This window comes from Bufo bufo, chromosome 6 (assembly GCF_905171765.1).
Source record: "Bufo bufo chromosome 6, aBufBuf1.1, whole genome shotgun sequence".
Taxonomy (NCBI): domain Eukaryota; kingdom Metazoa; phylum Chordata; class Amphibia; order Anura; family Bufonidae; genus Bufo; species Bufo bufo.
The window spans coordinates 220,062,943-220,090,690 of record NC_053394.1 but is presented as its reverse complement, the minus strand read 5'-3'; the positions used below and the strand labels follow the sequence as shown (position 1 = coordinate 220,090,690).

The following is a 27,748-nucleotide window of genomic DNA, read 5'->3' as shown; positions in this document are numbered from 1 at the left end:
CTCGAGGATGTCTGCCATAAAGCAATTCAAAGGGCGAGAACCCAGTAGAAGCCTCGGGTACCTCTCGCACAGCGAACATGAGATAGGGCAGAAGAAGGTCGCAATCCTTCCCATCTTTAGACACCACCCTTTTTAACATAGTTTTTTGAGTTTTGTTAAACCTTTCAACCAGTCCGTCCGTTTGCGGATGGTACACGGACGTCTGTAACTGTCTGATATGCAGCAACTTACAGAGTTCCCTCATGATCTTGGACATAAAATGGGTCACCTGGTCAGTCAGAACCTCTTTAGGTAGCCCCACTCGGGAGAACATTTCCATTAGCTCCTTAGCTATAAGCTTCGCCAATGTATGTCGCAGTAGCACCTCCTCCGGGTACCGAGTGCCGTAGTCCAGGAAGGCCAAGATGTGTTGGTGTCCTCTAGCGTACTTCAATATTGGGCCTACAAGGTCCATAGCGATTCGCTCAAACGGCACCTCGATGATCGGGAGAGGTACCAAGGGACTGCGAAAAAGGTGCTGGGGGCTAGTTGCCTGGCAGGTCGGTCAAGACTTACAGAATTCTTCCACCTCCCTAAACACACTGGGCCAGTAAAACCATTATCCGGTCCTGTGTCTTCTGCATTCCCAGATGAACCCCGAGAACATGTTGGTGGGCTAACTCTAACACGAGTTTGCGATAAGCCTGGGCAACACCAACTGTTCAATGGATTCACCTTGCAGCGGGTTTACTCGGTACAACATCTCCTGATGAACCACAAAATGGGGGAACACCGAATCTGCCCCTGGTTGTTGTGGTTCACCATCTACTATTAATACATTTTCCCAGGCTCGGGATAGGGTTGGGTCCCGGTGTTGGGTGGTACCAAAATTATCCCCGGAGACATTGAGGCCTGCCAGCTCAGGTCCCGGTGGCAAGTCCTCCATGTCTCCCACCATCACACTTAGCGGGGTTGTCTCCCCCTCTTCCACAGAAGTGGCGGTCACCCCTACCGCTGGCCCTTTGGTCTCAGGTTCCCAGGGTTCTGGTCTCCATCCTGGGCTGGGCCACTCTGCTAGGGTTACCTCTGTCTCATGGGTATCAGTCACTCTCGTAGCAGGCCACAGTGCTGGTAAGCCCGGGAAGTGTCTCCCTATTAAAAGTACGTAGTGTAGATTGGTGGCGACAGCCACCTCGTGGATCCACCTGCCGGCAACCGGCGATGGAATCACCATAGCAGTGGGATAGTCTTTTAAGTCTCCATGAATACACATGACCCCGACTTTCCAGCCAGTATACTCAGTGGACTGTACCAGGGGAGCCCTTACCAGGGTCACCAGACTCCCCAAGTCCAGCAGAGCCTCCGCTGGAGTGTGTCCCACCTCCACCTGGCACAGGTGATTCAGAGTCTCCGGGGCACCCGCTGCACACAGCTTCCTAGCATATAACCACTGACGGAAGCCATAGTTCGTGTCCATGGGTTCAACCTGATGTGGACAGTCAGCTTGAACATTACCAGGCTCCCGACACCGCCAACAGACTATCGGAACTGGGTCCACAGGGGGTCCATCCCGGGCGGGTCTGGGGTGTAGAGTTACGGCATTTGACTACCCCCCTCCCAAAACAACTCCCCTGTAGATTCCAGATAGCCTCATAGCGCTCCACCAGGTCGACCATCTCGAGAGCATTACCTGGAGAGACCTGGCCGATCCATTGCTGGAGAGGGGGTGGCATAGCCCTCAAGAACATATCAGCCAACAGACAGTCCAGCATAGCAGTGGGGCTCAGCACGTCAGGCTGTAGCCACTTTTGCAAGAGTTTAAGTAAGTTATAATACTGGGGTCTTATGGGCTCAGCCAGCTTAAACCCCCACTGATGCACCCACTGGGCCCGGACCAACACATTCACCCCCAATCTTGCCAGAATCTCACCCTTGACTTTCTAGTAGTCAGCCGCTTAATCGTCCGGCAAGTCGAAATACACCCGCTGGGAATCGGATGTCAGGAACAGAGCGACGACCTCAGCCCACTGATCTCGGGGTAGATTTCCCCTTGTGGCCACCTTCTCGTACATCGCCAGGTAAGTTTCGACGTCATCTGATGGTGCACCGACCGCTTTCCGGACATCACGGACACTCTGGGACGCTCCAGCCGTCTGTAAATCCATCACGTGTTGCAACAGCAGGTGGTTTGTTTCTTGTGTTTCTTACTAGTGTTGGTTAGCCTCCACAGGAGCTTTCATTACAGCCTCCATTTTATCACATGACACAGGTTTAAATTTAGCTGGTTTACTCCAGGACATCCAGCCGTACCCGAAAAAATATTTCGGTGTTTACGCCAGCCTGTGTGTGCCCGCTCCAAGCCACCAATTGTGAGGATTTGCTCTTGTAGGCAGGGTAAGCAGACGCAGTACAGAGGTAAAACAAGGGTAAGCAGCCTATTAAGCATATACAAAGTGGAGTTCCATTGCGTCAGGCAGTCACAAATCAGACGTCTGACGGGTAGGTGGTGTCGCAGCTGAACGTCAGCAAGGCGAACCATGGCCGTATAAGATCCTTTAAAATGGCCACAGATTTTCCTGGCATGCCGCAAGATGTCCTGGACTTGGGGTATTTGGCAACAAATCACTGCACGACTAAGTTCAGGACGTGTGCCATGCACGGCACATGTGTCATTTTGCCCTGTTTCAGCATGCTCAGCAAATTGGCACCGCTGTCGCACTCCACTTTGCCAACTGTCAAATTGAAAGGGGTTAGCTACTGATCCGCCTGTGACCGCAAAGCTGAAAGCAGTGCAGGCCCGGTGTGGCTCTTGGTTTCCAGGCACAACAGCCGCAGTACAGCATGGCAATGTCTCACCTGGCACATCGAATACGTTCTTGGGAGCATGGGGAGCGTAGCAGAAGAGGCGGTAGCAGTGGACAAGGAGGAATCAGCCGAGGAGGAGACAGAGGATGGAGTATAAGGAGGAGAAAAAGAGGCAGGCCTGCATGCAATCCGTGGCGGTAACATCAAATCCACTCGGGTGCCACGGGTTGCATGCTTGACAGCTGTCAGAAGGTTCACCCAGTGGGTAGTAAAAGTCATGTACCTTCCCAGCCCGTGTTTGCTAGATCACGTGTCTGTCGTCAGATGTACCTTGGCACCAACACTGTGTGCCAGAGATACATTCACTTGATGCTGAACGTGGCCATATAGCTACGAGATGCCCTTCTGGGAGAAATATTTAATCCGGGGACCTTCCATTGCGGTGTGCCAATGGACACAAATTTTCTAACAGTTTATATGGCAGTAGTTGGCGGGCTAGCAGTTCCAACAAGCCAGCGGTCAGCCATTGGGCAAGAGGGTTATCCGGCATCATCATCTTTTTTACGCTCGAATATTTGGGCCATGGAAGCCTGCCTTTTGCCAGATGAACACGATGACCGCACTGTGGAAGGTTGAGTGGAGGACAAATGGGAGGAGAGAGTGTTACCGTGGCGGTAACACCAAATCCACACGGGTGCCACAGGTTGCATGCTTGACAGCCATCAGAAGGTTCACCTAGTGGGCAGTAAAAGTTATGTACCTTCCCTGCCCGTGTTTGTTAGACCACGTGTCTGTGGTCAGATGTATCTTGGCACCGACACTGTGAACTAGAGATACATTCACTTGCTGCTGAACATGGCCATATAGCTCTGGGATTCCCTTCTGGGAGAAATACTTCCTTCCTTTCTAAAGGCCTCCGAGTCTACCAGTTTATATGGCAGTAGTTGGTGGGCTAGCAGTTCCGACAAGCCAGCGGTCAGATGGTTATCCGGTGTCATCAACTTTTTACGTTCGAACATTTGGGCCACAGAAGCCTGCCTTTCGCCAGATGAACACGAAGATGGCACAGTGGAAGGTAGAGAGGAGGACAAATGGGAGGAGAGAGGAGAAGGAGAAGAGGCAGGACGTGGAGCGCCAGGAGTGTGGCTTTGTGGGATCTGACGGTGTTGCTCCCACTGGGCTTGGTGATGGGAGGACAGGTGCCTTCTTAAGGCGGTCGTCCCTAGGTGAGTGTTGGGTTTACCGCGACTTATGCATTGACAGCACAGGCTGCAGATGGCAACACTATTGTCAGCAGCTGACACGTGAAAAAAAGCCCAAAATGCGGAGCGTCCTGGGAGCGCCAGATGTGACAGTGCATGGTGGATGGCTCGCTCCAGATACATTAGCAGTCTGCTTTTTATCTCCTGTGCACTGTAAGTTCTGCCTTCTTCTCCATCTTCTCCTACCTATCTGCCGCTCCGTCTCTCCCTCTGTACTCCTCTCTTCCTCTCTTGTGGGCACCCACGTGATGTCCATCAACACATCATCATCGTCACCTTCACCACCACTGACATTAGAGATCTCGGAGTAGGCAGCAACAGCGGGGACGACCCTCCTTGGGCTGATCTGGGTACTGTCGTCAGACTGCTGGGCGGCGACCGTTGATACCTCCTCTTCCTGATCCGATGCCAAGAATGGCTGCGCATCTGTAAGGTCTTGGAATGGATGGGAAAATAATTCATATGACTCAAGCGGAGAGGATATGGTGGTGGTGGTGGTGGTGGCGTTGGTGTCTTTGGGGATGTACATGCAATGAGCAGGACACTGGGTCAGTGGCGATGCTATGCAGTGGGTCAGTTTATATGTGTAATAGTAATAGTAATTGCAGCTTGCGCAGGTACTGTAGCAGGGCCCTTTATGATGTTATAAGCTCACGTACCAGGTGAGGAATGCCAGAGGGGGATAATGTCTCTGTATAGTGTCAACGGTGTCTCCTACCTGTAGTACGGCTGGACTCCTGTATCCTGGCTCACATGCAATAAATTGAGTGTGGTTAATAGGAGTAATTGAGGAATGATGGAAATCCACACAGATAATAGGGTCCAACTTGTCTTTACTAGCTGGTATGCAGCTTTGATCCATACAAGTACAGCAATAGTCTAGGATCCCAGCAGGTAGTGGCAATATGTGGCAGGAATTTATATCTATTCTGCTTCTTGTACATACACCTAGTAGAATCTGGCAGGTATCTATCTTCTGCTCTGTCTTTGGTCTGCTTGGTTTGGGCCTGACTAGCTGATGAGGTACTTAGCTTCTCTTTGTCTTTGGATCTGTACTTACAGGACTGCTCGCAGGGTATGGTGTTGTCTTCCTGGAGATCTTTAGTGCTGTATATGGCTGAGGTAGAGGACTCAGGCTGGGAAGGTTGATCTTGGGCCTCAGCCGAGGCTTGGATTCAAGGTTGGGATCCCTGTTTCTGGGAGCTCCTACTAACACAGCCTACCCCAGCAGGGGGCTGGCTCACACACTCACTAGAACTTTCCTTCCTCCCCCTGAAGTAGGATGTGGGAACATTCCACTCCTCCTCAGAAAGGGGGGAGCTAGCCTGGAATGGTCTATTCCAGCCTAGAAACTACCTATGACCTGCTGCATACTGCTGCCACCTGATGGTGTACATTGAGAACTACAGCATATATATATATATATAAACAGGCATAGGAATACATATATTGGCAAATGCACAGTTATGTTGCACTAGATGACGATACATTCACACTTAACACTATGAAGCAGGGGAACAGAAGTTTAGTGACATACTTCAGGATGTTACATACACAGCAGAGAGTGAAGAGGGTGCAGATAGAGAGGATGAGGAGGATGCAGAAGCAGAAGGCTGAGTGAGCCATTCAACTAAGTCTGGTGCGTCCTTTGAAGTAATCACACGCACCTTCTGCAACTTCCTACTTAGGCTCCGGCCTGTTGCACCTGTCCGACCTCTACCACCCCTGCGGAATGGCCTGCTTCTTCCTCTGCCTGTCATTTTCAAAATGACCCTGTGACAAATGTTCCTATAGAAGAGCAGTATTTGGGGAAGAAGGTATATCACACCCCTGCCTCAATGTGTTTTTTTTGGGTGCAACTGGTATATCACACCAGTAGAAATTATTTATTCCAATAGCGTTTGTCACTCTGTGTAGCTGCGGTAACGCAGCAAAACCGCAAACAAATGCGGCACTACCTGAATGCACTATATAGAAAGTATATTATTGATATATAACACCCCTGCTTCAATCAGTTTTTTGGGGGGACAACTGGTATATCACACCAGTAGAAATTATTTGTTCCAATAGCGTTTGTCATTCTGTGTAGCTGCAGTATCGCAGCAGAACCGCACACAACTGCTGCACAATACAAATGCACTATAATATACTTTCTATGTTAGAAAGTATATTATAAGTATATTACACCCTTCAGTAAGTCACACCTATCGATAACACACCTATACCAGTCCTTAAAAGGACTTTTGTGTCCCTATTAGCTAGCGTTTGGTGTCCCTAACAGTCTTTTCCTGCTCCACACAGCAACCTCTCCCTACACTGGCAAAAGACTGAATATAAAATGGCATCCAGATTGGGTTTATTTTTAAGGTAGAGGGTATGTCTATGTGCTGAAACGTCTCAATTGGCTGTCCTGTACCACAAGATGGATGTGTCATGGGTCAAAGTTCTTCACAATGTAAAAGAATATGGCACCAGTGGACATCGCCATATGTTCGCCTGTTCGGCGAACTGCGAACGAGCAAAGTTTGCCGCGAAACAACTGCCTGGCAAACCGCAAGGCCATCTCTAGTCGCAATTTGCAGTATTCAGTTAGCAGTAACTATTTGCAGATTGGTTGAGTATGATCTGGTATGGTTGTATATAATGTGGATTGCCATATGGAATTTGAATGGTTGCAATTGGTGGAACTGTAAGTAAACACATATATAACTAGTTCAGTATACAGTTCTAATCACTATATTAACAGTAGGGACATTATATAACTGTTTTAAATACCTATTTTGGCCTCTTACTTCCATAAAACACAGTTCTTAGTGGAGTGAATGTCTGTTCAGTTCCTCTCCTTTTGTGTATAATGATTCCAGCAGCTCCTACTAGTGCAATTTCCAACACAAACTGTGTGTGAGGCTGGCTGTAATTGGTCAAAACTCCTGGGCTGTCTGAGGATAGCTAGGATTGGTCAAGACTCCTGCCAAGCAACAACAGTTTAACTCTATGCTTTCTGTTGTTTCAGCTTACCTCACATTCATATAATGAATCTTAAAGGCAAATTATCTTTTCTGCTTCTGTGAACACATCATATTTGTTATATGACATCTAAAACATGAAGTCACTGTAAATAACTCTGCTTTTGTCTTTAACACAAAAACATAGATACTGTATTGTGGTTATTGGCAGGTCTAGCTGTATAAACATATAAGCTATGTTAGCAACCTAGGAGAGGTCTTAGCTGGCCAGCTACACCCCACTCCATATAGAGCAAGAGATATAGCTTCATTACAAATGCCCTAAAGTAAATATTATTGAAGCTGCCTGGACTCAAAGTGGCTAGTGGCTCACCTTAGGCCCCTGACCACAGTACCACCAGTACTGCCCTGACGGCAGCCACTATATATGCATTGTGGGGTTTCGCTCTGGTAGATAGGGTAAGCAGACACAGTACAGAGGCAAAATACAAGATCTTAACTCAAACTTCATTGTTTATTCACACTTGCGGCAGTTGCATAAAACAACATGTCACTTTGCAGTCTTTGGTATTAATTCACACACAATGGAAAGTTCATATTGTACAAGTCACCTTGTTGGCAGTTCTGCCTCCAGTAGTCCACAGCAGGCTTTAGGGGGCCTGTTTCCCCTGCACATGGATCTCAGCCCTCCAGTCCGGCACAAAACCTCAGATCCCAACACAGAGACTCAGCTGCTGAGCCCAACTGCCTATTTAAGGACAGCCAGGTGCTGCCAAAACCCAGACCAGCACTTAAACTTCGGTCCGGTATTTGACCTCACCTGGCTGGAAACCAGCCCAGCTGCACATGTTGGGAGGAAAATATCCGCCTTCCCAGACAAAACCCGTTGCTGTGTCACAGCATAATATGATATGTAATATGTATTGTGGCAGTGCAGCTGCCAGAGAGCCATATGAGGGCCATTTAAATGGTGTATCTCACCCAGAGGAAGCTAAGTGAGAACAAGAAAGACTTGGGAAATAGGTTTTTTTCTCTGTGTGTATCAGCCAGGCTGTTAATGAGATGTACTATAATTAGCAGCCAGCTGAGGAGCTCAGGTAAATGTCGTCTGAACTCTTTTAGCAGGGCTCCCAGCCTGGGGAAAAATCTGACTGTGCCAAGGCCTATAAGAGCCAATACCCTCTAACCCTGTGTGGGGTAGGTACTGAGTTGTGTTATGGGGAGCTGGGTGATATACCTAGATCCAGATAGAGAGGGAAAAATACTGTGTAGTTAGTGGCCAGACGGCCTATGATTATCACGTCTGAGATGGCAGGTAACAAACGTGCGGTGCAGAGGGGAGGGAAGAGGAGTATCCTTCCACTAGGGAGAGGGAGGAGTGGTGACCCCTAGCTTGCTTGGCAGTGGCACCTGGCTGCCTTGACGTCCCTACATGGGCTGCTAACCCATACGTCGATCACGTGCCTCCTCCCTGGCTTACCCTGAAATAAGCCCTCGGTTAAGGCTGAGTTCACATCACCATTTAGCTTTCGGTTCTTCTGATCTGTTCTTCATTAAACAGATCCTGTTGCATCAGTTGTCATCCGTTTGAGCCATTTCCATCTGAGATAATTTTTTTTAGACGGAAACAAAAGTACTGCATGCAGGACTTTTTTTTGCCGTCTAAAAAAACGGATCACAGATGGAAATGGCTCAATTGGATGACAATTGATGCAACAGGATCCGTTTTTTTACTGGATCCTGTTTTTTTTTTCTCTCTCTTTTCTTCTGACGGATCAATAGAACGGAAAGCTAAACAGTGATTTGAACTCAGCCTAAGGCCTCTTTCACACGGCCGTTTATTTTTTCCGTTTTGCGGGCCGTTTTTTGCGGTCCGTATATGGTCCGTATACGGAACCATTCATTTCAATGGTTCCGCAAAAAAAAACGGAATGTGTTCCGTATGCATTCCGTTTCCGTATTTCTGTTTTTCCGTTCCGTTTAAAGATAGAACATGTCCTATATTTGGCCGCAAATCACGTTCCGTTGCTCCATTAAAGTCTATGGGTCCGCAAAAAAATGGAATGCATACGGAAATGCATCCGTATGTCTTCCGTATCCGTTCCGTTTTTTGCGGAACCATCTATTGAAAATGTTATGCCCAGCCCAATTTTTTCTATGAAATTACTGTACACTGTATATGCCATACGGAAAAACGGAACGGAAACACAACGGAAACAAAAAACGGAACAACGGATCCGTTTAAAACGGACCGCAAAACACTGAAAAAGAGATACTGTCGTGTGAAAGAGGCCTAAGTTTGGAATACTTTACAAAATAATTTGTTTCTGTGTTTTAGCATTCAGAGACCAGGCAGCAACATTTTAATGCTTCTATCAACATAAGACAATCGTTGGTACTCGACGGGGTACATATTGACCTCTTTTATATTTGTTTAGTGGTGGAATGAACAGAATCAGCAATTTGGTCTTTTCTGTTTTTTTAATTTTCAATTTATCAAACAGAAGAACGTTATGGATGCATTATTTTCTCCAAAAATATTTTTCTCTAATTTGTGGCTGAGTTGTCCAGAAAACAAAATTTATTTCAAAGCATCTAAAATGAAATATGAAGCAACTTAAAAACAATATTTTTAATTCTATGTGTGAGCTTTTAATCCTTTCATGTCAATGTATGTGTCTCCATGACTGCAGGCTATAAACTATAAAATTATTATCTACATTTTGCTATTTTAGATGTGCTGAAACAATTAGAAATGCAAGTGCACAGATATACCCTATGATGAGTGACAGTCATCCATGATATTATCAGGGAATCTCAATTCCTAGTAAGTTCCCTGCCTTTAGAACACAAAGGACATATCAAACCATTTTAAATATCCTCATTGTACCTGAAGTAGCGCTGACACCCTGTTCTCCTTTTTGCCCAACAGAGCCTCTCTCTCCCGTTACTCCAGGAGGACCAAGTTTTCCAGGCGGTCCCTGAATTCCTCGAGATCCCTGTGGACCTGTTTAAGATGGCAGAAAATAAATATTGTCATATACTGTAGTATATCTAATAATCCATAGTCATTGACCAAACTTTAGAGATATTGCACTATGAAAGGAAGTTCAGTAGCTGCAATCCATTTGCCTATCTTTTGATCTTGAACAAATATTGCCACCACTGCCACTACAACTTGTGGCAACCCCCATCTCTGGTGGCACCACTCAGTCGCAACCTCTCTCTACTTGTTCAAAGTAAATGTGGTAGTGCTTCTCTTTCCTCCTCTTGCTTGAATAACCACTGGATAAGTATCTCCTTATCATGAATGTAGGTCCTGTAACATGGATAATAATTGGAAGAGATTAGAAGTTGTTCAAGCTGAGAATGCTTGCTGCAACTAGTAGAGTTGCTATGAAGACCTTCTATTCCTCTGCTATTCATCTACTCCACTATTTATGTGGCCTCACTCACTGTGACCTTGTTAAGATGAACTCTGGTGCCAAATATACAGTGTTCCATGCCCTAAGAGTTTTCAACAGAGGTGAATAAATTAGCCTCCTTACCTTTCCACAAATGTGCAAAGTTGGGACATGAAATGCACTGCAATAGTGGGAACAGTAATACAAAGCTAGCAGCTTTCTACTTTTACTAGCATAATTTGTATTTCTGTCTATTTGCTTATACTGAAAAGAAAGCTATAATGAATAATTGAAGTTAGTGTTGAACTGCTGTGATAAGGCATTGATCAGTTACCTCGTTCTCCCTTTTCTCCTTTTGCTCCTTCTTTGCCATCTCTTCCATCCCTTCCAGGCAATCCACTGGAGCTATGTGTACTGCAGGATATAACAGCACAAGTACTTGTAACTTCCTCACGTCGAACATTATCTGTAGTAGTATGTGCATTTAGGAGGAATCCATATAGTAGAAAACTGAAAAGCTGTATCAACCTCATTGTTCGGGATTTTTCTCTAAAAAATAAGAAATTGTTACATAAAACTGCTTACACTTGTTTTAAATTAATAATACAGTCTATATTATAATACTACTAGCTGAAGGACCCGGCTTTGCACAGGTATATTTAATCTATTTCATTTAATGTTTGTGTGTGTCATTAAAAGATATTGACAGTATCCACTATAACAGTGACATCTACATCCCCCTGCCCCCTTAACAGTGTCCTCCACATCCCCCCACCCCTTAACACTGCCCCCCCACAGTGCCACGTATCCTTAAAATGGGATCTCATCAGCAGCCCACCCCCTTAGCTTTGACCTTTATAGCAGCCTGCCCCTTTAACAGTGAGTTCCACAGCACCCCACCCCCTTGACAGTGACCTCCACAGGGGCCCGCCCCTTAACAGTGATCTCTACAGCACCCGCTACTTAACACTGACCATAGGTTACCGTCCCCTTAACTGACCTCCACCATTCCTGGCCTCCTTTACAGAGACTTCCACAGTGACTGCCCTTTTAACAGTGACTGCCACAGTACTGATCCCTCTTAACAGTGACCTCCACTGTACCACACTCCCTTAACAGTGACCTCACAGTACTCCACTGCCTTAACAGTGACCTCACAGTACCCCGCTGCCCCTTTATTAGTGGCCTCGACAGTCCCCTCCTCCCTTAACTGTGACCTCCACAGTGGCCTGCCCTCTTAACAGTAACATCCACAGCACCCTCCCCTTTAACAGTGACCTGCAGTGGCCTCCCCTTTATTAGTGACCTCCACAGTACCACGTCTCATTAACATTGATTTCCACAATAACCCGCCCCTTTAACAGTGACCTCCACAGAGCTCCGTTCCCTTAAAATGTGACTTCCACAACACCCCACCTCCTTAACAGTGACCACTACAGCACCCCACCCCTTAACACTGAACTCCATAGTGGACTGTCCCCTTAACTGTGACCTCCACCGTTCCCTGCCCCCTTAACAGAGAGCTCCACAGCATCTCATACCTTAACAGTGACTTCCACAGCAGTCGCCCCTTTATTAGTGACTTCCACAGTACCTCATCTCCTTAACAGTGATTTCCACAACACCCTGCCCCCTTAACAGTGGCCTCTACAGCAATCTGCCCCTTAACACTGCCCTCCATACCGGACTGTCCCCTTAACTGAACTCCATAGCATCCTGCCCCTAGGGTAGCCAGAGGTCCGGTTTTAGGCCGGACAGTCCGGCTTTCGGACTCCCTGTCCTCCGTCCGGCACAGGGCCTGGACCGACACAGTGATGCCATTTTCAACAGCTCACTCTCAGACAGCAGCACTGTGCTGTCTGAGTGTGAGCTGCACAGAGAAAGTCACCCTCCCTCCAACCCCTGCAGCTGACAGAAGTAGATGTTTACCTTAATTTTTTCAATCCCCATCGGCTGCGGAGTGGGAGGGGTGTGAATTAACTAGGTCATGGCGTGGCTTAGCAGTACCAGGGGGCGGGGTTTTAAGTCCATCTTTTAAGGGTGGCCTAAATGGCCACCCTACCTGCCCTCTTAACTGTGACCTCCACAGCACTCCGCTCCCTTAACAGTGTCATTCACTACGCCATGCCCCTTTTAAGCTGACCTACAGCAGTGAAGAAAAATGCCTGGGTTGTTATGGAAACCTGGTGTAAAACTGTGTGTATGTGGAGACTAAGGACCTGCGAGCTTCTATTGGCTGATAAGGGACATGTGACAGTGTGTATGGCAGTTGGGATATGAAGAGAAAGACCTGCAGGATTCTATTGGCTAATGTAGGTCATGTGATGTGCCATATTTGCATTTTTTATTTTTTTTTATATCTCAGGAACGGTACGTCCTAGAGAGCTGAGACCCGTCTAAAACCTTTCTGGACACCTGATTCATGATTGTAAATGCAACAGTGCGGATTCCTTTAGCGGACATACACACATACACACACATACACTGAGCTTTATATATTAGTTTGAGAACATAAGGATAGTAGCCAGTATTTTTTTTTTTGTAGAAAGTAAAACTAATCCCTATCTTTTCACCTTGCATAAACTATTCAGCGTGAATAAAAGCCCTATGACTCAATACTTAGGGCAATTATTAGGAGTTAATTGTTTATTCCCAATCAATGGCTGATCATTTAGTTTTAATTACATGTAGAGATGAGCGAACCACTCAAGATTTGTCCGGTCTGAATATTTGAGAAAAAGTTTGGTATGGACCCAAATCGATTTGGACTGAAACAAAGTTGCTCCAATTGCCCTGAAAGTTGGTATATAACCCCCTCTAGCCTCCTAGTTTTAAGGAAAACTTGTTTTCTCTTTTCCTTAATTTTTTTATGAATTTTCTCCCCTTTCCCCTACCCAAGCTCTGGGACACAACAACTGCAATGATAAATGTCTAAGTGATTCTGACATACATAGCTATGGGTAAACGCATGTTTTATGCTGTGTAAGGGATTGCCTCTTATTTGGGGGTCATTCTCACAGATATCTTCAGGACACCAAGTTTAGGATCCAAACACGGTGCTTTATTGCGGCACATCCGCATAAACATAAACAATAATACAAAATAATAAACACTCGCCCGGCTGGGCTCTAACTAAACAAACAGATCCCTGACTCACCTAAGTCCCTGTTCACACCCTGTGAACACATGTGGCTTTCTGAGCCAATGTCCCACAGCCTCCTGGCTGTACAGAGCACAGTACGCCCACTGTCTCCAGTCCAGTGTCTCTTGGGGAATCGTGGTCTCTCAGCCCTCCTGGCTTGGACCACACTGACAGAGCCTCCAGGCCTCTGTCCACAGGTAACACACTCCCCCCCTTCTGACACTCTGGGAAGTGCCTTATGCCAGCCCGATTACCTCCAGCTTGTCTCACCTGTGGTGGAACAGGGGTGTGGACGGCACTATCCACCCCTTCCTTGCCTCTAACCTGAGTGAGACCTGTCACTGTCTCACAGCTGTTAACATACAGAGTGTTTAACCCCTTAAGGACCCATGTACGGCGCAACCAGAAGTGACTTAAGGACCAGCGCCGTACATGTACGGCGCAAGCTTCGCGGGGCTCTGGTGAAGGATGGGGGGGGGGGGGAATCACAGCACCATGCCTGCTCCTACCGGCAGGCAGCCATGCCAGGTAAGGGCAGCATGGTGCTGAACTGCCCCCCTGCAGCCCCAATCACTGCTATTGGCCGGATTCCTCACACATGCCCATCACAGCTCCGGCTGCGATACGGAGCTGCAAAGGGGGTGGGGTAGAGGATGTCATGCGGAGGTGACTGGTGTTGAACAAGTCAGCACCTGTCTCCTCCTAGGTCAGGCAGGGGACACCAGTGTTTTGGGTCCCCTGCCAGCGCTGCTATTGGCTGGAACAACGCTCCAGCTAATGGCAGCGCTATAGCTGCACAGGAAGAGGCAGAACTTCCCTGCATACAGAGAGGTTCTGTGCCTTTCTGTGCTGCTTGTGGCTTGCTGGGACTTGTCATGCACTCCACTGTACTTTTAACTTTTTACTGCTGAAAAGAAGAAGAAAAGAAGAAGAAAGAAGAACATCTGGAATAGCTGCACAGATTCTATTTTTCATTTGCAGCTGTTCCAGATCCATAAACCACCCTCCGTCCCTGTCCCTTCCCGCCAGCTCCCCTGCTCTTGTACGAGGTACTACTACCACTGTCCCCTGTTTGTATCCTGAACTACAACAGGCACATGGGAGGAGTGGATCTTGCAGATCAACTTATGAAGCCCTACAGTGCCACACTTAAAACAAAAGTGTGGTACAAAAAGCTGGCCGTACACATTGTACAGATGGCAATGTGCAATTCGTACGTGCTATTTCATTCTGCCGGCCACAGAGGAACTTTCTTTCAGTTCCAATAGGTGGTAATCAAGGCCCTAATTTTTCAAACCCAGGCCAGGGAGGGTCCCAGTACTTCTGGAAGTTATGGTGCCCGTGTTGTATCAGGGCAACCTTTTTTCAGGTCAAGTCCCCCAGACAGCAAGGAAGGGAAGGACCCAAAAAAGAAGCAGTGTGTGTTCCAAAAGGTGGATAAGGGAAGACACAATTTACCACTGCGAAACCTGCCCTGAAAAACCTGGCCTGTGCATGCAGGAGTGCTTCAGAATCTACCACTCATCCATGGAGTATTAATTTAATTTCATCCTTTAAACTCCCTGTAATATTTCCAGTTTATATCTGATTTAGTCCACCTCGCTTGCATATCCACTTTCTAACAACCAATACATATTTTTTTCAAAAGTGCCCTTTCCACCACTTAAAATGTTTGTATGGGGGTGCTCTTTCTAAAATGGGGTCACTTCTTGGTGTTTTTCATTTCTGGGTACCTCAGGAATTTATTTAATGCGACATGACAGCTAAAAATCCATGTCTGTTTATTCAGGCCTGCAAAAAACATATTTTGCACTTTGCCTCAAGAGCCCTGCTGTGCGCCCATACAGCAGGCAACAAGCACATATGGGGTGTTTGCAAAAAGGGGAGAAAATGGGGAACATATACTGGGGTGCATTTTCTTCTTTCACCCCTAGGGAAAGTGAAAATTTGGGGTCTGCTAGTAATTTTTCCATTTTTACAAATGTGTGCCTTTGAAATGCTTTCACAAGTGTTTCTGTCTTTTTTGAGACACCAGTTTGCTGAAAAGTACCCTTTCCGCAACTTAAAATGTTTGTACTGGGGTGCTCTTTCCAAATGGGGTCACTTCTTGGGGTTTTTCATTTCTGGGGACCTTAGGAATTTATTTAATGTGACATGGCACCTAAAATCCATGTCTGCCAATTCAGGCCTGGCAGCAAAATTCATATTTTGCAGTTTGCCTGCTGTGCACCCATACAGCAGGCTGCAAGCACATATGGGGTGTTTTCTGAATGGGGAGAAAATGCGGAACACATCCTAGGGTGCATTTTCTCATTTAACCCAATATAAAAAAAAATTGGGGTCTGTTATCAATTATTTTTTTCCACAAATGTGTGCTTTGAAATGCTTTCACAAGTGTTTCTGTCTTCTGTGGGACACCTGTTTGATGAAAAGTACACTTTCTACCACTTAAAAATGTTCATACGGGGGGGCTCTTTCCAAAATGGGGTCACTTAAAATACATGTCTGCCATTTCAGGTCAGCAAAATCAATATTTAGCTGTTTGATTCTAGAGCCCACATTTTTTGAGCACATTTGAGGTGTTGGCGTATTCGGGGGGAGATGAGTAACAAAATTTGGGGTGCATTTTGCCCCTCTTCCCCTTGTGAAAGTGAAAAATGTGGGTGTAAAGCAACATTTTCTGGAAAAAAAATTGAATTTTTCATTTTCACAGCCAATCGTTTCATAATTCTGTGAAACACCTCATGGGTTAAAGTGCTCACTACGCACCTTTAAATATTCCTTGAGGGGTGTAATTTCCAGAATAGGGTCACTTTTTGGGGGTTTCCACTGTAGGGCCACCTATGTCATATGCGACATAGCTCCCAATTACAAATCCAGCTAAATCCGCTCTCCAAAAGCCATATGGTGCTCCTTCCACTCTGAAGCATGCTGTGTACCCATACATCAGTTTTCTGAGCACACATTGGGTGTTTCTGTAAACTCCTGATTCAGGGTAATAGATTTTAAGTTTTGTTTAGCTGTTAACCCTTGATGTGTTGCAGAAAAAATTGATTAAAATGTAAAATCTGCTAAAAAAGTGAAATTTTTTAATTTCATTCCCATTTTCATTTAATTCTCGTGGGGCACCTAAAGGATTAACAAAGTTTGTAAAATCAGCTTTGAATAGCTTGAGGGGCGTAGTTTCTAAAATAGGGTGATTTATGGGTGGTTTCTATGTAAGCCCCAGAAAGTCACTTCATAACTGAACTGGTCCTGAAAAAATTAGGGTTTGGAAATGTTCTTAAATATTTTAAGATTTGCTTCTAAACTTCTAAGCCTTCTAACATCCCAAAAAAATAAAATGTCATTTTCAAAATGATCCAAACATGAAGTAGACATATGGGGAATGTAAAGCTATAACTATTTTTGGAGGTATTACTATCTATTGTAAAAGTAGAGAAATTGAAATTTGGAAATTGTTCTACATTTTTTGTAAATTTGGTATTTTTTTGTAAATAAAAATAAAATTGTTTGACTCAATATGTACAATATGTGGTGAGAAAACAATCTCATAACGGCCTGGATAAGTAAACGCGCTTTAAAGTTATTACCACATAAAGCGACACATGTCAGATTTTCTAAAAATGGCCTGGTCCTTAAGTGTCTCTGTTTAAGGGGTTAAACAGAGACACTGTTATGAGATTTTTTTAAAACACACCATGATTTTTCATAAAACAAAAAAAATGTGGCTTGGGGACAGGGTCAGAATACCTGTCCATATGACATGCACAAGTGCTGATTGTGTCAGAAGAAAAAGTGGCTTTTTAATTGGGAGCAGCAGCAGTGCAATGTCGTAGTGGAAAGAACACACAAGGCTGCCTATGGGTAGTAGTAGAAATAGTAGTAGTGGCAGTAGGGGATTAACAGCGAGGAGCAGCAGCAGCTGAGTCAGTGGTTTCTGCAGCAGCAGCCACATGGTACATGTTGGCAGAAAGGCAGCAGCCTTACGGAAAATGATGGTCAGCAGGTTGCAGCAGTGGCGTGATGGTGGCGATGGCAGCAGCAGCCATACAGAACATGATGGTTAGCAGGTCACAGCAGTGGCATGATGGAAGCAGCAACAGCAGCCATACAGAACATGATGGTTGGCAGGTCGCATTGGTGGCATAATGCAGGCAGAAGTAGCAGTACAGAACGTGATGGTAGGCAGATCACAGCAGTGGCATGATGGCGGCAGGCAGGATGGCAGACATCAATGGTGGCAAGATGGGGCACTGTCAGCAAGGTTAGATCTATTCATAAGAGTCAGTCGGAGGAGTGTGAAAATTCTGCTGAATTCAGGCTTCGTTCATTTTGACAAAAGTGACAATTTGGACACTGGTAGAGGAGAACATGGTCCATTTGGGTGTCACCACACCCCCTGCAGCACTAAAAACCCTCTCAGTGATGACACTGGAGGCTGAGCAAGAAAGACACTGTGACCCCTGGCTCCACGACATGGTGTCAGACTCTGATCTCACCTCCACATCATCCTGCTGTGACTGAAAGGAAGAGTGAGCCATCCGATCCTCAATCTCTTTCTCCTCAACTATAACGTTGCACCTTTATAAAGCCAGCAGGGACAACTGCGGCCTACTACTAATACTTCTGTCCATATAGTTGATGCTGCTGCTAGCCATATTTTGGCTCTGGATCTTTAATTTGTAACCTTCTGTAACCCTGACATGTTTGTGCCTCTCAGATAGTGTTGTGCACTACCTGGTGTATTGCTGCAGTTATCACATATGCAGCTTTACTAAACTTCCTTCCCCCCCAAACTAAAATATAATTGCAACCTTAAAAACCTGCACCCTGGAAAAATAAATGAACATTAATAGATGATTAAAGGGAGTCTGTCACCTCCATATGGCCATATACAGTGCTTACATGGCTCTGTAGCACACCTATACAGGATTGTAACGGTACCTTTGCTCTTTTCTTTAGACTTGCACCAGCAGGAAAAACGTTCATATGCAAATGAGCACTCGCAAGTGCCCAGGGGCAGCGTTCAGTGTGTAGGTGCCCAGGCTGCTCTGCCTTCTTTTTACTTTACTCCTCCCCAGCCTCGATGAGGCAAGAGACGTGGAGGGCAGACAAAGGCAGTGACTGGGGAGGAGTAAAGTGAAAAGAAGGCAGAGCAGCCTGGTGACAGACTCTCTTTAAAGACCAGGCCTCATGCTCAATTTCACACTCACACTCACAGGTAGATTGCTGCTATACCTTGTGTAATGCTGCAGTAATCGTGTATATATACTCCTTAATGAAATTAAACCACCCAAATTTTTTTTTTATTTGCAACCAGGTCTAGAAATAAATGAATGTTAATGTATGATTAAGGGCCAGGCCTCAAGCTCAATTTTACATTGACACAGGTACATTACTGCTATACCTTGTGTATTGCTGCAGTAATCACGTGTATATTATGGTTAATTAAAATGAACAAGTCCCAAAATAATATTTAATTTCAACCGTGTGGAAACTGAATAAATGGAAACAGGTGACTGCGGCTTGGTGCTCAATTTCCCGTTAACAATCACAGGTAGATTGCTGCTATACCTTGTGTATTGCTGCAGTAATCACGTATATATGCTACTTAATTAAATTGAACCCCGCAAGAAATGATGTCTGTGAAAATGGAGGGAGGGGGGTGAAAGTATTTCCTTGCAGGAAGCTGCTTTTGAGGTCTTCGCTATAGCAGCTGCAGTTCTGCTAGTAGGTACTAGTGTTGATCACGAATATTCGAATTACAAATTTTTATTGTGAATATAGGTACTTAGAAAATCCACGAATATTTAGAATATATTGATATATATTTGCAATTTAGAATATTCGAGATTTTTATATTGCAAATTTTTGCAATGCGGATTTTCGTAATGCGAATTTTTATCGCAAATTTTTCAATTGCCGAGTAAAAACATGATTCCTCACTGCTTCTTGCCTGTGGGCCAATGACTCATTGGCCCACAAGCAAGAAGCAGGGAGGAATCATGACATTAAATGGGAAAAATGATGGATATTCTAAAAAACTAATATATAGCACTATATCGAATATATTTGTATTTTTCGAATATTCGTAATATTCTAAAACAAGAATATATAGCAATATAGCGAATATTCGAAAAAAAAAGAATATAGAGCAATTTAGCTAATATAGTGCTATAATCTTTGTCTAATAATTGTAATTTTTTTTCTCATCTGAAGTTCAGATTGGAAAAAAATGTAAACTATTGAAAAAAAAGATTATAGCACCATATTAGCTAAATTGCTCTATATTCGTGTTTTTTTTTCAAATATTCGCTATATTGCTATATATTCTTGTTTTAGAATATTACGAATATTCAAAAAAACTAATATATTTGTTTTTTTCGAATATTCGGAATATTCTAAATCAAGAATATATAGCAATATAGCGAATATTCGAAAAAAAACGAATATAGCGCAATTTAGCTAATATAGTGCTATAATCTTCTTTGTCTAATAATTGTAATTTTTTTCTCATCTGAAGTCCAGATTGGAAAAAAAATTACAACTATTGAAAAAAAGATTATAGCACTATATTAGCTAAATTGCTGTACATTCGTTTTTTTTTTTTTATATTCGCTGTATTGCTATATATTCTTGTTTTAGAATATTAGGAATATTCGAAAAAACGAATATACGATATAGTGCTATGACTCATTGGCCCACAAGCAAGAAGCAGGGAGGAATCATGTTTTTGCTCGGCAATTTGCGATAAAAATTTGCATTACGAAAATTCGCATATTGCGCGATCATTACCTTGTCGATTTTTCGAGTAAAAAAATCGTAGAATATAACGAATATTCGAATTCGTGAATATTCGCTGAATATTCTACAAAATATTTGCGAAATATCGCTAATTCGAATATGACCCCTGCCGCTCATCACTAGTAGGCACAGCCAGCCATAGCTCATATCTTCTCTCTCCTTGGCTGTCAGCTTCCCTGCATGTCCCTAATCTACACACACAATTCTTCTTTGTAATCCTAGCCTCCATTCTCCCTGGCAATATAATACAAGCTTGATTGATTTCTGACTGTCCCTGATTGATTTTTGTCTCTGACTCCCTAAGATCATTTTTCTTGCAGACACCTTAACACCTAGCTACTCGTAATCACAGCCCAACACAGAATCGCGTTCTGCTTGTTCTGCTAGGGCACTAATCTCAGTTCTGACCCAGAGCTGCACGCCCTGTTCTCAGACTTTTTATCAGATTGTACATAGTCTGTCTGCCCTGACCTCAGCCTGTTCCTGACTACAGTTTTTGTTGATCCCTTGATGCTCCGCACCAGTGTCTCTTGATCCCTATGGGTATCAGTCACTTGAACAGAGACTACTCCAAATGGTGGACCCCCTGCAGCAAAGTCCATGCCTCTGTATAGGGGTTAAAAGGTGAATACCTGGGAGGGCACATGTTGCAAAGAACATGTAATAACAGTAGACATAACAATAATTATACTTATTTTTACAGTGTTAACCTATTCTGCAAGCTTTTTTGATTGGGGATATAACAAATAATTTAAATTACAAGTAATTAAAACAAATAAACAATGAAGCAAAAGGAGACTTGTCTTATGCCATAAGAGCTTATAATATAAATTATGTCCTCAACACTTCGATTGCTTGATAGACTTGGCACTCCAATGAATTTCATAAATTCTCAAGTCATAAGCGTCAATCCTTATTCTGTTTGAGTTTGTTTTGCTTTATTTTATCCTTATCTGTACTATGTTGACAGTCTTTCTTTAGCATCATTCCAGCACTATGTATGGCTTTGGGGTAGGTTTACTAACCCTATACAGTACAGTGTAAACTTAGGCTGCCGAGTAGTGTTTAATCGCAAAGATCGCCATTTCGAGAATTTGCGAATCTTTTGAATATAGTGCTATATATTCGTATTTGCGAATAGTGTTGAATATTCTAATTGTGAATTAATCGCAAATTTATCGCGAGTTTATCGCGAATATATTACATTGCCAATTTTCGCAATCAAGTAAACAATGACCGGAGATCGCAAATATTCGGCCAAAAATTCATGAAATATCGCGAATTTGAATATCGCCTATGCCGCTCATCACTACTGCCTAGGCTTTTCACAGTGGCTTGAGCTGGATGATTAATCTGGTGCAAGGCTAGATACTTTTGTCAAACTCTATACCAACAATTGCTTGTCAAAATTTTGGCGCAAAATGTTGCATATTATGCCACGGTTCCTTTTCTGCAAAACAATGCTCCTTTTTGTACTAAACACAGAAAACTTCTTTACACCTATAGACACCAAATTGCACCACTTTTGGCATAATTTACATCAATATCTAGGTGTTTTCACATTAGCAAATGTGAGCCATTGAATATTTATAAATACCTTTTGTGTAGATAGTTGGAGCAAATAACATATATGTAAATCACAGACTATATTGAATACCATTGATGTAGAAATATTAATATTTGAAATCCGCTCTCATCAAACAAGGTAAAAATCCCTCAACCGCAGTCAGAGTCAGACACAGGTGTTACCATCTTGAATTCTTGCTGAGCACTCCCCTCCTCCACAATCTGCTCACCTTTTATTTAGTCACAGTAACAATAGAGGGGCTGCCCATCACCCGACCACTTACTTCATGTAATAAGGATGCAGGAAGTGATGACATACAGGAAGTGATGACATAGGAAGATAAGACACCATCATTTAGAATAACATAGCCAGCTAACAAACACATGTATCCTATAATCACTGGAGCGAACCTTATCTAGCCTTGTTCAGTGATTAAATGCCAGATAAAATTACTATGATCCTCATGCATGTTTATTTACAGGACAACGTCATTATCTACAGCGGCTGATCAGGCGCACTAGAGACAACAAACGCATGTTCCTTTCATATATTGTTCTTTTAACAAATGCATCCACGCCAAGCCAATAAATCCACGTCTTGCGCGGGGGCCCTAGCCGGTGTCCATACATGAGCCAACAAAACACTGCTCTGCTGAACACATCAGTCTCCCCCGGCCCACAGCCCAGTGCTTAGCACATGGACCATTCGCCGACGGAGACCTCTGCGCCCAGCAGCTGTGACAGGACATACACGGGAAGATATCCACTCCAATGGTTTACCCTGACACTGAGAGACATGATGACAATACACAATATATTAGAAACACATCCTAATAATATTTTCACAACACCATTTATGAATAAGGTTACTTTAATTTGCAAATATTTTTGGGGAAATTATAGATGTGTTCATCTTTACCTTTCCAAAAAATTTGTTAAGAATGATTCAAATTTAATTTAGAGATTAGCAAACCTTTTGAGATTCGATTCCGGTTTGCTAAATTTAAAAAAAAAGTTTAGACCCAAATTGCTTCTTCATAAACCAAAATTTCTTCACCTGGAGATGGTACATAAAACTCTCTGTTTCCTATGACTCAGAATTTCTAGGAAAAGATCTTGAGAAGAAGAGGGTAAAGGATGTAGTGGCTGCGCAGCTAGATAAATAGAGATGAATTGTAGTTGAAGAATATATTTTCTTTATTGAAATTTGTTTTAATACAGACTTCATTAAAGAAAATATTCTTTGACTACAATTCATCTCTACTTACCTGACTGCACCACCTCTACTGTACATCATGCACCTTAATTTTCTCTGGATCCTCAGCCTCGCACATCGTGCCTGGACTGAGAAGCCTGGCAGCACCAGCATCCACATTCATTCTACAGGCCTGCATCGGGTGAGGAGCTCTGACACATGAGCTTACCCTTCTGTCATATAGTCCTTCCGATGAAGCACTGCTCTCCATCTTAGCTCTTTACTAGGGATGAGCAAATCGACTTCGGATGAAGCATCCAAAGTCGATTTGCATAAAACTGGAGCAGGAGCTCCGTATAGTATTAGAATGTATTGGCTCTGATAAACCGAAGTTATTGCTTCACAAAGTCTCGCGAGACTTCGCGCAATAACTTCATAAATTAATTTGTACTGTAAAAAAACATTTCCCGAACCGAAGTAGTACCTTGGAACCACACCCGAGTTCGGTAAATGTTTTTTTACAGTACAAATTAATTTATGAAGTTATTGTGCGAAGTCTTATTGTCCGAAGTCTCATGAGACTTCGCGAAGCAATAACTTTGGCTCATCGGAGCCAATACTCCTGCTCCGTACAGTATTAGAGCAAAATTTTATGCGAATCGACTTCGGATGTTTCATCTAAAGTCGATTCGCTCATCCCTACTCTTTACGTTAAAGTTTTCAGAATTTTAGTTTTTTCTCTCACCCCATCCTCCTTCCTAAGCTCATGAGTGCAATGACAGCAGTAGTAAATCATGTCAAAGTGACACCGACATACATAGATATGGGTAAATGCATGTTTAACCGTGTGCGTCGCATGTGTTATGCTTTTTTATATTACAAAGTTGCCAAAAAACATCCCTTATTGGTCTGCCTGCCCATAAGTCCATGTGCAACACAGCGTCAATGGCCAGGGCCCCTTTTGTAATATGGTGGTGGTACCCAGGTGTAGGAATGGCCGAGTGGTATAGGGTGACCTAAAATATCCCTTCTAGTGTAAGAGAGTGTCAAGGTGCTCCTACCTGGATACGGATGGACCCCAGGCATTGGCTCCGAAGCAGACAAATAGGGGGAATGATTGAGGAATTTGAAGAAATAATTGAGTCCAGACCTTATGATGAAGTTGAATAGCAGCTTTACTTCGGTAAACGTTTCTCCAAATCAGATTTCAGGCTTTATCTTGGTTCCAGCAGGCTTTAGCATGAAACTGGCAGGCAAACTCAACTCTGCTACATCCGTTGCTCTCTGGCTCTGCTGTGCTGACAGGGTAGCTGTATAACTTAGCTTCTTCTATATGCTGCAACTTCTCTCTTTTGTGGTCTGTCTCTTAATTATGCCAGGGAACTTTCCTCCTGGCTTCTGAGGCTCTAAGCTGTGGCCTCCATATCCAGCAGAGCTGAAGTATCTCAAGCTGGCTTGGCTTGGCTTGGCCTGGGCACATCTAGCAGAGATCTGCCATTTTTATCAGACTGATAAAAGTGGTGGGCTGGTGGGTTTCTTGGCCCCTCTCTGATTCCCTGCTCTGTATTTGCCCTGACTGCCAGTGTTGCTGTCCCCACTGCTAGACATAAGAGAAGTTTTCAAAAGTCTGATTCGCCAGAATTATTTGGCACAAAGTGCATTAAAAATCAGCTATTTCCGGGCTGCAGGGAGCTTGTATATCAGGGTACATCACTGTGCATTACAGAAACATGCATAGCTAGTCCGCTGTGGTAGTAAAACTGTTATTGTGCCTCATTATGACAGGCGACATTCTTAGAATAAATTCACACTTCACTTATTTGGTCAGTTGCGGGCCAAAACTGACCAAAAATCTGAAGTGTGAACTCGGCCTTACAGGTCAATTAATGCTAGCATCAGGTATAAAAAACTTAACCGTGCAGTGGCCCAACATTCTATTATAGAGTGAAAGAGTGCACTCCTTTTACACCGTAAGCTGTTCCCACATAGATTGCTACAGAACCTGTTTAGCCCCAAATCAGTAGTATCAGACCGCTATTTCACTCCAATTACAGAACCAAGGATTAACGTATTTACTTATGTATAAAAGAATGTGAGCACCCCAAAATCCGTAGTATATGGCCACAATTTCATCCCAATCACAGGATCAAAGAAAAATGGAATTACTTATGTATAAAAGAATGTGAACACCCCAAAATCTGTAGTATCAGACAACTATTTCAGCAAAATTACAGAATCAAGGATTAATGGATTCATTTATGTATGCAAGAATGTGAACTTTGTGTCTTTTTGCTGATGACACAAAGATTTGTAACAGGGTTGATGTTCCTGGAGGGATACACCAAATGGAAAAGGATTTAGGAAAACTAGAGGAATGGTCAAAAATCTGGCAACTAAAATTTAATGTTTATAAGTGCAAGATAATGCACCTGGGGCGTAAAAAAAAACAAGAGCAGAATATAAAATCGGTGATACAGTCCTAACCTCAGTATCTGAGGAAAGGGATTTAGGAGTCATTATTCGCGATATTTCGATGAATATTCCTCTTATATTCGTCGAAATCGAATAATCGTCATTATTCTATTTATCGCGAATAATATGCAATTTAATTATTTGCGTATTGCGATTTTCTTTTAACTGTATAAGGCAACTTTCATTGGTTGGCTATGGCTAATATGTGTATTTTACGAATATTCGCTATATTGCTATATATTCTTGTTTTAGAATATTCGTCATATTCTAAGAGAAGAATATATAGCAATATAGCAAATATTCATAAAATACACATATAGACTGCAATTATAGTCTAATTTTTTTGTCTCTTCTGAAGTTCAGATTTGGAAAAAAATTACACTATTTTTTTTTAAATCAGATACATTTTTTATTAATTTTGTAAAAATAAACAGTATCATATTGCAAATTTCTTGCCTTCAGTACAGTGTAAAAATATTAATTTTACAAAACAGAATAGTCAATCAACAGGATCCTTGACATAAAGAATCCAACAAACTCCCCCCCCCCCACTGTGAGACCTTAATGTGAGTAGATAAGCACAAATATGTGTTAGACCTATTTGTTTCAGTAGCAGTCCATTACATCACCTACGCATTATAAATTTTCAGCACACTAGGCTTGAATAAATACAATCAGCCCCACCTCACCCCACCAGAGTTAGCCCGAGAAGATCCTTAGACAAGGTTAACCATGTGCTACAAACTCCAGATCTGTCTATCCAGGGGCCCCAGAAGTTGTTATATTTTGACAGGCAGTTACGCTTCTTATATACACCCCTCTCCAACCTTATGACTGTATTCACTCTTGCAATGAATTCTGATATGCTTGGGGGAAGCAGCTGTATCCATTTAGCAGCTAAAGTTTTGCGTGCCTGGTATAGGATTCTGTTGATTCCAATTGTAGTATTCGGGTGTAAGTTATCCGAATCTAACATACCAAGCAAGCATAATCTAGGATCCAGTTTATAATTAGCACTATAAATCTTGTTTATTAAGTTGATTATATCTGTCCAATAACCTTGCAGCGCACTACAATTCCACAACATATGGAGCAATCCAGCCCGTTCTTTCTCACATTTCGGACACTTGGAGTCAGATCTATATCCCACCTTCCATAAGAAAATTGGAGTTCTATTTACCCTGCATATCATATAAAGTTGAGATAGTCTAGCCGCTTCACTAGGGGTTAGAGTAGGAGTCAGTGCAAGGTCTGAGATGGGACCCACATCTCTCTCCCACTTCAACTTAACTTTGAGCGGGTATTTTTTCAGCTGTTCATATTGCAAAGTATTATAAGTGCCCGAAATAGCTCCTTTTACAGGACCTGGTTCTGTCCGTTTTTTAAGTGTATAATGAGATACAAATTGCAGGGGGCGCACTTTATCTTGCGAACTTATAGCGTGCCTTAACTGAAGGTATTTATAGAAATGGGTAGACACTAGTCCATATTCAGTGCAAAGTTGTGCAAATCGTTTTAGGATACCTTGTGAATATAGTTGACCTAAACTGTATAATCCTTTACGCTCCCAATCAGAGAATCCCTGCAGTTTGGACAGTTCTATTAAGTGAGGGTTATTCCAGTCATGAGATAGGTCTAATAATTCCGGAACACCCCAAATTTCCCTGGCCTTTCCCCAGACTTTCCTCATTAACCCCACAACTGGGAGGGGTTTAAAAGAATCAGGTAACTCTTTCTCCAAGATCGATATAGGAGGGCAGAAACCAGACGCCCATCTCACCAATACTCCACATCTACCCATCTCTCCCAGGGACCCCCAGCCCTTGAAGTGTTACAACTGGGCTGCTAAAAAATATAGGAAGGGGTTAGGTAACGCCAGTCCCTCCGCTTCTTTATCACGCTGTAGTGTTTCATATCGGATTCTACAATTTTTATTTTTCCATAATAAGGATCTGAATATTTGCTGTAAACGTATAAAAAATAATGCATGGGAATCCATACTGGTGAGTTGTGCAGTATGTAGAGCAATTGCGGCATCCAGATCATTTTAAGAAGATTACCTCTACCTATCACCAAGTGACCGCTTTCTGTTTAAATCTATCCATTAGTGGTACCAGGTTATCCACTACGTAAGATTGGGGCTTAACTGA

The 27,748-nt window shown here is 43.4% G+C and overlaps 1 protein-coding gene across 2 annotated transcripts in view; it reads right to left on the bottom strand.

Moving 5' to 3' along the window:
• LOC121004972 (pulmonary surfactant-associated protein D-like) overlaps positions 1 to 27,748 on the bottom strand; it is a 112,295-nt gene that overhangs the window by 19,964 nt on the left and 64,583 nt on the right. Inside the window, exons 1-4 of one of the 2 annotated variants that reach the window (XM_040437448.1) lie at positions 25,578 to 25,592; positions 17,854 to 17,857; positions 10,751 to 10,966; positions 9,903 to 10,019 (exon numbers count right to left, since the gene is read on the bottom strand). In XM_040437448.1, coding sequence (XP_040293382.1) covers positions 9,903 to 10,019; positions 10,751 to 10,949 — 316 coding nt within the window. In that variant the 5' untranslated portion in view covers positions 10,950 to 10,966; positions 17,854 to 17,857; positions 25,578 to 25,592. Of the gene's footprint in view, positions 1 to 9,902; positions 10,020 to 10,750; positions 10,967 to 17,853; positions 17,858 to 25,577; positions 25,593 to 27,748 lie in introns of those variants that run through there. The other variant, XM_040437447.1, reaches the window with a different exon arrangement.